Here is an 11,661-nt window from a genome sequence, read left to right as displayed (position 1 = left end):
CCACGGAATCCTCCGGGACGGCACTTACCTGGGGCGGATGCGGCGGATTCGGCGGCGGCGGTTCCGGTGGTGGTGGCGGCGGCTCTGGCGGCTGGTCTCCTGGCCGGCCGCGGCCGGGCTGCTGCGGCCGCCATTGGCATCTTTGCAGCCGTGATAGGCTACGTAAGAATTTACGTAGCCTATCATGGGTAACCCCCCCCCTAACAAAACCCCAGCATACGCAAATGGCGGCAGCTACAGCGGCCACCATTTGCATTCCCTATTTTTCGCCGTTCTATTTTTCTATTACGGCGAAAAAAAGGAATGCAAATAGCACCCACTATGCTATTTGCATTCCCCTTTTTTTCGCTGTAATAGCCTACGTAAATATTTATGTAGGCTAGAACGGCGAAAAATAGGGAATGCAAATGGCGGCGGCCGTAGCCGCCGCCATTTGCGTAGGGTGGTTTTTTTTTGGGGGGGTAATGATAGGCTACGTAAATTCTTACGTAGCCTATCACGGCAGCCTGGCTGGACGCAAATGGTGGCCGCTACGGCGGCTGCCATTTGCTTCCGCAGCGGCCCGTCGACGGCCAGAAATCCAGCTGCAGACAGCCCTGGTTGGCTGCTCCATGGAGCCTCCGCGGAGCGGAGCCGGCCGGGCAGGATTCTGGGGGGGAGGACCGGATTGCCTCCCCCCCTGTCGAGGATTCTGGGGGGAGGGACAGAGCGCCTCCCCCCCACCGCGAATCACATCCGTGAACAGGTAAGTGAGTTTCGTACATCCCTAAAAAAATCAAATCCATCTCTAGTAGTCAGTTCCCAACATCCTCTCTCTCTTCTGGGCAACCGTTTCTTTTGGGGGCAGCAGCAAGAAGGGGTGGGGGGAGGGCCTTCAATGCTTTGCCTCTGCCCCTCAATTACCCCCCCCCCCAATTTTACTGGTCTTACGCTAACAAGAACATCAGCTTAAACACACAAACCACTTACTTGAAACGTATACGACTTAAGCAAACTTTCTTTTTCATAACCACTCACTTTTAATTACATCACATCAGTCTCTTAGCTTAAGGGTGCACAAGTGTCCCCAGAAGCCTAGGAGGGACAGCAAATCTTCCATCACTTAGTGGTTGCTTGGTTGGGTAGCAAATTTTGAGCAGCTTTCAGTGGTCTCTCCCTGACCCCCTTCCCTCGTCTGTGACCTCTCCCTCTCCCTGCTCATCTCCACATGCCTCATGTCTCCTTGTGGTATCCGACCACAGTGCCCTCTGCACCTCCCGTTTCCCTGTCCTCTTGTCTTTTTGGTATCACGCCCCTACAGTCCAGCTTAATGCAGCCGCCGTCCTGCACACCCTTGCTATCACGGAGGAGAAGAGCTGGGGCAAAGGTCGTTGGCTAATCGTCTCCCTAACCTCAATATAAATAAGAAACAGTTCAAAACATTTAATAGCTAAGAAATAAAAACCACCGTGAAGGTCTGCAAAGCTCTAATGGAGAGAGTTCCGAGAGTGCTTTGTCCAGTGCGTGTCCTTTGTAGAAGGCCAGAGACCGGGCCTGGCAGCATCTTCATGACCCCCTTAACACTGTGTAGGAGGCCACCGGCTAGCGCAAATCCAAGACAAGCCTGCCTCCTGAGTTGGGCTTTCCCCACCTTTGGAGCAGGCTAAATGGGAACCGGTTTTAAAATGGAAAAATGACAGGACCATTTTGCATCTGTTGAACTGTAATTTAAAAAAAAAAAATCCTTTCTCCTGCAACAGTGGCACTCTGAGGTCTTATTTCTTGTGGAGAAATTTCATTCTGTTACCTGGAAGGGATTGTGCAGGGAGGGAGGAAGAAAGAGAGAGAGAAAGCATGTTTACCAGAAGAGAAAAAGAGCATGATTTCCACTGGGAGCAGATTAAAGGCTTTTCCAAACTGACAAAATCAACCAGTGAGCACACTCTAACCACAAGCAAGCTATTTGGATAACATCCAGGCCCCTCATCAACCACACTGGGTGTCTCAGTCATTCTGGGAGATCAGGAATCTTCTGGGGTGAACCTTGCTGCAGAAGGGATTACTTCAGTGCTGTTCGCCCTTCTAGCTTTACAAGTACTTGGCTGCACAGAGCAAGAGCAGTCTCATGTCCTCTTGGATTGCAAAAGGCAGCTGCTTTGTTTTGCTAGGGGATCAGACAGTAAGTCACATCCCCTCTCTTTCTCCCCCCGCTCCCAATAAAGGTCTCCACGGGCTACTTGTCATGTCTGGAGAGAAAAGTAGACCTTTCACCCTTCCAGATCCACTTCCTAAAAGACCGGAGGACTCCTGGCAGGGTCAGGTAACCCACCCTTTGCTCTACCACTCCACAGATTTTAGAGTACCACCTGTGGTATGTGGAGCTAGACGAGGCCTGACTGGCGCCAACGCTGCCATCTTTTTGGCGCCAGGTAAAAATTACCCTCTTCTCCCAGGTATTTGGCAGCATGAGTTTTAATTACGTCTTCGACCGCCTTTGGCCAATTGTTTAAAAAAATCATTTTTAGATACATCGTCTGTGCATTATCTGTCTATATGTTTTTATGCAAATGCTTTTTTATACTTTGTGTAATGCATTTTAATGGTTTTTAATTTTTGTGAACCACCCAGAGAGCTTCAGCTATGGGGCGGTATAGAAATGTAACAAATGAATGAAATGAATGAATGAATGAATATAATCTTTACCATATTAAATACTAAGCTGGTATCATTGAAAAGGCTTCTGGGTCTGAATGATTCGGCAAAACTGGCTGTTACTGAAAGAGTGTTTTTCAGAGATGAAGCTTCTCATCTTGACGTAATCATGAGTTGGACGCACATTTCAGTGTAACATGGCCCTAGGGGATGAGAGGCTCACTGACCCAAACCCTGTTCTCCTAGGGTGGAGGCTCACTTATCCATGCAAGCAGAATTCCTCTTTCTGACATTTGCCACACAGAGGAAACGGCTAGCTCTAATTGAGAGAAAGGCCACCAGCAGGGTATAAATACAGGATCAGTTTGGAAATATATATTGCACCCCTCATTTCTTCCACTAAGAACTAAACTACATGTTACAGTAATCATGTAGCGTGTAGCTAAGGCTTAGCTTTTTATTTACTCTAGTGTAAGCATGCATCAATTGAGGTTTTTTTCTTTTTTTAACCTCATATGGAGAGGGGGGGATTTGGGAAGTCAATGGTGGCAGCGGGGGGGGGGGGGGTTAGTCCTCCCCTCCTGTTGATCCTGATCTGAATAGGGTCCATGTGCACTTACACAAGAGTAAATAATAAGCTAACCCTCAGCTAGCTACACATTATGCTAGCGATTAGCATAACACATAGTTTGGCTTTAAAGGTGTTTCCCTCATAAAGAAACCCTCTGTTCCTCCTGGACCAAGTGCCTTCACTAACTGGGTCCTTGTCTGTCTCTCTGTACATCTGTTTTCCATGCAGTTTAAACACTAAAAAGGTTTGGCTTGGGAGCTTCTAATCCTAGATCAAAGATGATCACCAGCTCCTAGTGATTCTGACACAATTAAAAGTCAGCAAATAAACAATTGTTTGTTTTAACCACCATTTGAATTTTCTTCCTTGGGCACTAGAATACTTTGGGCCACCTTTGTAAGTTACTGTAAGGTATATCAAACCTTTTCCTCCAAAGTATTGCTGGATGAATAGGTGCTCCTGCTAGAGCTGAATAAAGCAGGAGCCCTCATCTAGCAAAGGGAAGGGGGGAGAGAGAGAGAGAGAGAGAATGAACTAAAGGGAGAAAAGAAAATTCATCATATTTGCAAATTGGCACATTGCAAAATGAAACACTCACACACATACACACTGTAGTAATGTCACAACATCACAGGCATGATCCAAACAGTGTCTGTGACACTCATGCCACTACAATCCACATGGTAAAACATACCAGAAATAGCAGCATCCTCTGCTTACAGTAATGGCATTTTCCCACCAGCTGGGTACTTTGCTTTGAAAACACAATCTCTCAACAAAAGAAGCAATACCCAGAGGCAAAAGGCATCTGGATCATGCCAACAGTTTTATAATATCTTTGTATTTTGTGCCAAAACAACAACCCTCCACAACGTTATCTGGAAAGGTTCTTGTCCCTTTAAAAAGAAATGCAGAGGAAGGCATTTTGGAAGTTACAGGTGCCGCTTTTCAACCCTTTGCAATACTTACCTTAGAAGCTGAAACTCCCTCTTCCACAGAGCTATTTAAAGGGTCAGTAGCCTTCAAAATGAAAGGTTGGCCATCCCTGAATTACAGCTGCTCATATACCTCACGCTCATTTTCAACTCAAAGCCTAAATAAATTTGCTCCCATTCATCTCATGTTAATGTTCCCTCTCCCATTCCACTTCTCTGTCTCTTTTTTCTCTACCCATCATAAGCTCCTCGGGGCAAGAACTTGCCTTTGTTCTTCTGTTACTGTGTGGGATATAGATACAGCGATGGTGCTTCATTACAAAGAATGACACCATCAGTGTTACATTATGAATAAGTCCAAAACACACTGCTATTTGTGATTTGACTTCACAAATTTAAAACTGTTATTAAAAAACCAGCAGGGTCACTGCACACACAGCAGCTGCTTGTATCTCTTACCTAACCCTTTCAGGAATTTATTGACTCCACTCTGCTCTCCACTGGGAAGGGTTTCCAGGTACTCCTGGGCACGTACCTCAAATAAACCTACAGAGGGGGAAAATAAAATGAAACAAAGAACACCGGCCACCAGCTGGTTGGTTCCAGTTGCAGATACCAGGTGGGCAGCCGGTATATGCTTAAGGGAGCAAAGCGGAAACCCCTGCAGCTAAAAGCATGCTTGATCCACTAAGTCCCTCCTGGTCTACCATCTAGTGTCCTCTTCATACCAAGAGGGATCTCTCACCTTTGGCTCCCTGTTTTCGCAACTCTCGCTCCTGAATGAAGCCCCCAAACATCTGAGTCTCCATGAAGACCTCCAGGAATCGCCGAAGGCTCTTCGAAGAGACCGACTTCCGGAAAGCCTCCCGCTGCAGGGCCCGCTCTTCCTTCTCCGTGGGGGTCAGGAAGAGGGAGTAGTGCCCCACAATCTCCACAAAGAAGCGGACAAACGCTTCTGACACCACTTCATTCAAGGGGCTGGACTCTGGCAAGGCTATGGAGGCAAATGGGAGAAAGTGTAGGGAGAGAAAGAGGGAGATAAAGCAGCAGAGAAAAACATGTTAGTGGTAGGCCAGAGCATCAGTGCTCTTTTCCCATTCCATAACTTTACGTTGCTGGAGTCTAGATCTGTACTGCCAAATCAAAGGGGAACCCTGTCTGAAAGCCAGGAGAGTCGCTGCCACTCAGTGTCGACAATACCAAGCTGGATGGACTGAAAAGTAGCTGCCTTCTAACAAGTCAGGCTAGGTCTGTAGCTCCAACTATGAGGTGATGCCCACCCTTGCCACCCCTCCATAGCCACCCAGAACAGCTTTGAAATGGTTAACATGCACTATTTGGAAGAGCCTGGTCATTCTATCGCAAAAGAACTGGGAAAAGGACAGCCAACATGATCAAGGGGTAGAAGCATCTTCCCCAAGAGGAAAAGCTAACATTCTTGGGCCTTTTTCATTTAGAAGAAAAGGATGACTATGGGAGAACTTGGCAGAAGTTCAGAGAAGTTATGCCCGATGCAGAGAAAATGGAGAGTGATATTTCTCTTTTCTTGCCTCTCCCCGCAATAATACTCAGGGTCACCCAATGTTTGGCAGCAGAGTCATGTCAGGCTCCTTAGCTTAGGAAAAAATGCAAGTAAGGAGGGAAATGACAGAGGCATATAAATGATGTAGAGAAAGTAGCGAGGGAGACATTTTTCTCCCGCTTTCATAATACTAGAACCCAAGGTCATCAAATGACGCTAAACGGTGGGAGACTCATGGCAGATGAAAGGAAGTCCTTCACACAGTGCATAGTTAAACAATGGAATTTGCTTCCACAAGATGTACTGATGGCCACCAGCATGGATGGTTTTAAAAGAAAATTAGACAAATTCATGGAGGATAAGGCAATCACTGGCTACTAGTCATGATGGCTATATGCTACCTCCAGTATCAGAGGCAGTATGGTGGGAAACATGAGTGGGAGGGTGCTCTTGTGCTCATGCCCTGCTTGCGGGCTTCACATAGGTATCCAGCATGGCTCTTTTTCATGGCTCTTATACAGGTGTTCAGCCTGCGAAAGCAAGTGTTAAAAGTGTGGTGGAGCGAGGGTGTGCACACAAGCCCCATCCCCAACATCCCAGCACACCGGGATCCTCTGTAGATCTTTAAGCACTGAGCATGAAGGACTACAGGGGGTTTGTAAGTGGATCCAACACATCTGGAGGACAGCGAGTTGGGGCAGGCTGCACTAGAAACTAGCACTCTGAACTGATAGATCCTATCACTGCCTTGTTGTGGCGAAGGGGCTTGCGTAACTCAGTGAAGCCATAAGCTATGCCGTGCAGGGCCACCCAAGACAGACAGGTCATGGCGGAGAGTTCTGACAAAATGTGGTCCACTGAAGAAGGAAATGGCAACCCACTCCAGTATTCTTGCCAAGAAAACCCCATGGAACGTATCACAAGGCTAAAAGAGATGACGCTGGAAGATGAGCCCCTCAGGTCGGAAGGTGTCCAATATACTACTGGGGAAGAGCAGAGGGTATTTCCAAGTAGCACCAGAAAGAGTGAAGCGGCTGGCCCAAAGCCAAAAGGACACTCAGCTGTGGATGTGTCTGGTGGTGAAAAGAAAATCCGATGCTGTAAAGAACAATATTGTTTAGGAACCTGGAATGTCAGATCAATGAATCAAGGTAAGCTGGAGGTGGTCAAACATGAGATGGCAAGATTGAACATCGACATCTTGGGAATCAGTGAACTAAAATGGACAAGCATGGGCGAATTTAATTCAGGTGACCATCATATCTACTATTGTGGGCAAGAATCCCTCAGAAGAAATGGAGTAGCACTCATAGTCAACAAAAGGGTGGGGAAAGCAGTACTGGGGTACAATCTTAAAAATGATAGAATGATCTCAGTACGAAACCAAGGCAAACCATTCAACATCACAGTAATTCAAGTCTATGCCCCAACCACTGATGCCGAAGAAGCTGAGGTTGATCGGTTCTATGATGACCTACAACACCTTCTAGAACTGACACCAAACAAAGATGTCCTCTTCATCATAGGGGATTGGAATGCTATAGTAGGAAGTCAAGAAATCACCGGGATAACAGGCAGGCATGGCCTTGGTGTACAAAATGAAGCAGGACAAAAGCTAATAGAGTTTTGCCAAGAGAACACGCTGATCATAGCAAACACTCTTTTCCAACAGCACAAGAGACGACTCTACACATGGACATCACCAGATGGTCAATATCGAAATCAGATTGATTATGTCCTTTGCAGCCAAAGATGGAGAAGCGCCATACAGTCAGTAAAAACAAGACCTGGAGCTGACTGTGGCTCAGATCATGAGCTTCTTGTTGCAAAATTTCGGCTTAAATTGAAGAACGTAGGGAAAACCACTAAACCATTCAGGTATGACCTAAATCATATCCCTTATGAATATACAGTGGAGGTGAGGAATAGATTTCAGGGATTAGACCTGATCGACAGAGTGCCTGAGGAACTATGGACGGAGGTCCGTAACACTGTTCAGGAGGCAGCAACGAAATCCATCCCAAAGAAAAAGAAATGCAAGAAAGCCAAGTGGCTGTCTGATGAGGCTTTACAAGTAGCTGAGGAAAGAAGGGAAGCAAAAAGCAAGGGAGAAAGGGGAAGATATATCCAACTGAATGCAGAGTTCCAATAGCAAGGAGAGACAAGAAGGCCTTCTTAAATGAACAATGCAAGGAAATCGAGGAAAACAACAGAATGGGAAAGACTAGAGATCTCTTCAAGAAAATTGGAGATCTCAAGGGAACGTTTTGTGCAAAGACGGGCATGATAAAGGACCAAGAAGGCAGGGACCTCACAGAAGCAGATGAGATTAAGAAGAGGTGGAAAGAATACACAGAAGAACTATACAGGAAAGATCTTAATGTCCTTGATAGCCATGATAGTGCGGTCACTGAACTTGAGCCGGACATCCTCGAGAGTGAAGTCAAGTGGGCCTTAGGAAGCATTAGTAACAACAAAGCTAGCGGAGATGACAGTATTCCAGCTGAGCTATTTAAAATCCTAAAAGATGATGCTGTTAAAGTGCTGCATTCAATATGCCAACAAATTTGGAACACTCAACAATGGCCGCAAGACTGGAAAAGGTCAGTTTACATTCCAATTCCAAAGAAGGGCAACGCCAAAGAGTGTTCAAACTACTGCACAATTGCGCTCATTTCACATGCCAGCAAGGTGATGCTCAAAATCCTACAAGCTAGGCTTCAGCAGTATGCGAACTGAGAACTACCGGAAGTACAAGCTGGGTTTCGAAGAGGCAGAGGAACTAGAGATCAAACCGCCAACATTCGCTGCATCATGGAGAAAGCAAGAGAATTCCAGAAAAACGTCTATTTCTGCTTCATTGACTACGCTAAAACCTTTGATCGTATGGATCACAACAAACTGTGGCAAATTCTTAAAGAGATGGGAGTACCAGACCACCTTACCTGTCTCCTGAGAAACCTGTACGAGGGTCAAGAAGCAACAGTAAGAACCAGACATGGAACAACCGAGTGGTTCAAAATTGGGAAAGGAGTACGACAAGGCTGCATATTGTCACCCTGCTTATTTAACTTATATGCAGAGGACATCATGAGAAACGCCCGGTTGGATGAATCACAGGTCGGAATTAAGATTGCTGGGAGAATTATCAACAACCTCCGATATGCAGATGATACCACCCTAATGGCAGAAAGCGAAGAGGATCTCAAGAGCCTCTTGTTGAGGGTGAAAGAGGAGAGTGCAAAAGCTGGTTTGAAACTCAACATTAAAAAAACTAAGAGCATGGCATCTGGCCCCATCACTTCCTGGCATATAGAAGGGGAAGACATGGAAGCAGGGACAAATTTTATTTTCTTGGGCTCCAAGATCACCGCAGACGGTGACTGTAGCCATGAAATTAAAAGACGCTTGCTCCTTGGGAGGAAAGCTATGGCAAACCTAGACAGCATAGTAAGAAGCAGAGACATCACCTTGCTGACAAAGGTCCGTCTAATCAAAGCTATGGTTTTCCCAGTAGTAATGTATGGCTGTGAGAGCTGGACTATAAGGAAGGCTGAGCGCCGAAGAATTGATGCTTTCGAACTGTGGTGCTGGAGAAGACTCTTACGAGTCCCCTGGACTGCAAGGAGGTCAAATCAGTCCATCCCAAAGGAAATCAACCCTGAGTGCTCATTGGAAGGACAGATACTGAAGCTGAAGCTCAAATATTTTGGCCACCTAATGCGAAGAGAAAACTCTCTGGAAAAGACCCTCATGCTGGGAAAGACTGAAGGCAAAAGGAGAAGGGGACGGCAGAGGATGAGATGTCTAGACAGCATCACCGATGCAATGAATATGAACTTGAGCATGCTCTGGGAGAGAGCGCAGGACAGGAAGGCCTGGCATGCTATGGCTCATGGGGTCACAAAGGGTCGGACACGACTGAACGACAACAACATGGGCAGTGGAGGCTGGTGGTTCTGATGTCAGCAGTGAATCTGTTCTGGGTTTCAGTCAGAACTCTGGTTGTGAAGCACCTTGGATAGCTCCTTTAGAGTTCTGACTGGTTCAGACTGAAACCTGGAGAGGATTCACCATCCTCCTGCTGTTGGAGCCATCAGGCTCCCCTGCCTGTGGGGGGAAATGATCTGTCTGGTGAAAAATAAGGTGAGAAGTTTTCAGCATTACCCTGCTTGCTGTTGAGAGTGCCTTCCTCCTTGTCACTCGCCAGTTCATTCCTCTGCTCCAGGATGTGCTCTAACGCTCCTTGCAACTTCCGAGGCAAAATAGAGTCTTCATCTTCCATCTTAAAAAGAGCGCACATTCTGTCAGCAAGGCAAGTGAGTCTCACATGGGGACCATACTGCATTAAACCCATGACTGTTCTACGATTCTGATTGTGGCTCCTGTGAAGGACCGCTGTGCGCATCACCACTGGTGCACGGAGGCCGCTTTATGTGAGCTCAAAGAAATGTTTGCAACGGTGCGGTCAAAGTCACCAAAGTTGTGTGGAAAACTGCCACAGGCTCACAGTGGTGGCACAGAGCAACGACATAATGGCCTGTGTGTGGCAGCCATACTCTGCACAGTAGCAACACATACATACAAGGAAGAAACAACAACAGTGGCATATGGGAGCGGCACAGCAGAAGCCATGAAAGGACGCAGACACTGGATGTTCAAGAGTGCTTCTGTCTCTTTAATAATGACACATTATAACCCAAATGTTGTGCATATCTCATCAGACTCTTGGTCCATCTAGCTGAGTGCTGTGCACTCTGACTGGCAGCAGCTCTCCTGGTCTAAAGGCAGGAGGTCTTTCCCATCACCGGCTGCCTGATCCTTTTTTTAAAAACTGCAGATGCTAGGGACTGAAGCAGAGACCTTCTGCATGTAAAGCATGTGCTCTACGACAGAGCTATGTTCCTAGCGAACAGTGCAGGCATGGATATCCTAAAGCATTGCTCTCAGGATGTGCAAATGTCTTGAGGCTTGACCCAAAGTGGGTCACACACAGGATTGACATAGGGTTTTCTTCATCATTTTAGAGTGGCTTTTCCTGCATTTCCAGTTTTTCACTAATACTGAACCAGAACTGAGAGAACAGCCTCTTTGGAGATATACCCTAAGCATGAAAACTCTGGCTGGAAGACAGACAGTAATGTGGTTTTTCTATGTTTTAGAAGTTGAAGGCAGTTCAAGGGGAGGGGGGTAAAGACCGCTACTTGTGATGTGTTCACTTACTCCAGTTTGACCTTTTAGAAGCGTTTTTTAGAACGTTTCGAAACCCTGCAGAAACCGTTGACCAGAGGAGACAGCAGGACACAAAGATATGTTGCATACACACCGTGGAAAGCAAGGCCCCCTTTCAAATCATTCTCAACTCGCTTAACTATGATCTGCCTCCATTCCCTCTCCCCCTCCCTGGGCTTCAAGTAACAAAACATGGCTTCGGTCAATGTCCAGTTTCAAAGCTTGGCTCTCGGCAGAGCAGGATTCTCCAGCCTTCCATTCTGCCAGGATAAAACAAGGGGGAGAGAATGGTAGAAAAACAAATTGTTCTTACCTGTCGGAGAAACCGGTTATTAACAAGGTCGACCACAAGGACCTGTCTCAGACAAAACACAGAGAGGTGGGGTGGGGACATGTTAGAAGGAACTGATCTACTGACCTCTTTGGAAAAACAACACTGTGTGGTTATACAGCAGCTTTCCCCAACCTGGTGCCCTCCAGATGTTTTGACTACAGTTCTCATCATCCCCAGCCACTGGCTGCTGTATACAGCTTGCAGGGGGAAAGGCCCTGCCTTGCCCCACCCAATCCCACAGGGCACTGAAAAGATAAACAAAACCCAACCCAATCCCAGGACGTGCATGTTTGTTTGTGTTTTTCACTTTCACCACAAAAACCACAGGATGACAACTTAAGCACAAGGAAGCCGTTCCTCCTCAGCCTCTTGCACACACTTTCCCTTCCTTCCAGGATGACTTCTGCCTGAGAAACCACAGAGTTCTTTTACACAA

The 11,661-nt window shown here is 46.7% G+C and overlaps 1 protein-coding gene across 3 annotated transcripts in view; it reads right to left on the bottom strand.

Annotated features, from left to right (window-relative positions):
• Window positions 1-981: 981 nt before the first annotated feature.
• DENND2A (DENN domain containing 2A) overlaps window positions 982-11,661 on the bottom strand; it is an 88,788-nt gene continuing 78,108 nt past the window's right edge. For all 3 annotated transcript variants that reach the window (XM_084809501.1, XM_084809500.1, XM_084809499.1), the window contains 5 exons: window positions 11,205-11,246; window positions 9,827-9,944; window positions 4,883-5,131; window positions 4,597-4,683; window positions 982-1,786 (listed from right to left, as the gene is read on the bottom strand). In XM_084809501.1, coding sequence (XP_084665627.1) covers window positions 1,755-1,786; window positions 4,597-4,683; window positions 4,883-5,131; window positions 9,827-9,944; window positions 11,205-11,246 — 528 coding nt within the window. In that variant the 3' untranslated portion in view covers window positions 982-1,754. The remainder of the gene's footprint in view (window positions 1,787-4,596; window positions 4,684-4,882; window positions 5,132-9,826; window positions 9,945-11,204; window positions 11,247-11,661) is intronic.

The sequence above is a fragment of the Heloderma suspectum genome, chromosome 7 (genome assembly GCF_057233095.1).
Source record: "Heloderma suspectum isolate Gila_16-S chromosome 7, 16-S_ref, whole genome shotgun sequence".
In the NCBI taxonomy this organism is placed as follows: Eukaryota; Metazoa; Chordata; class Lepidosauria; order Squamata; family Helodermatidae; genus Heloderma; species Heloderma suspectum.
The sequence above is the reverse complement of the archived record's forward strand: the minus strand, read 5'-3'. Positions and strand labels throughout refer to the sequence as shown.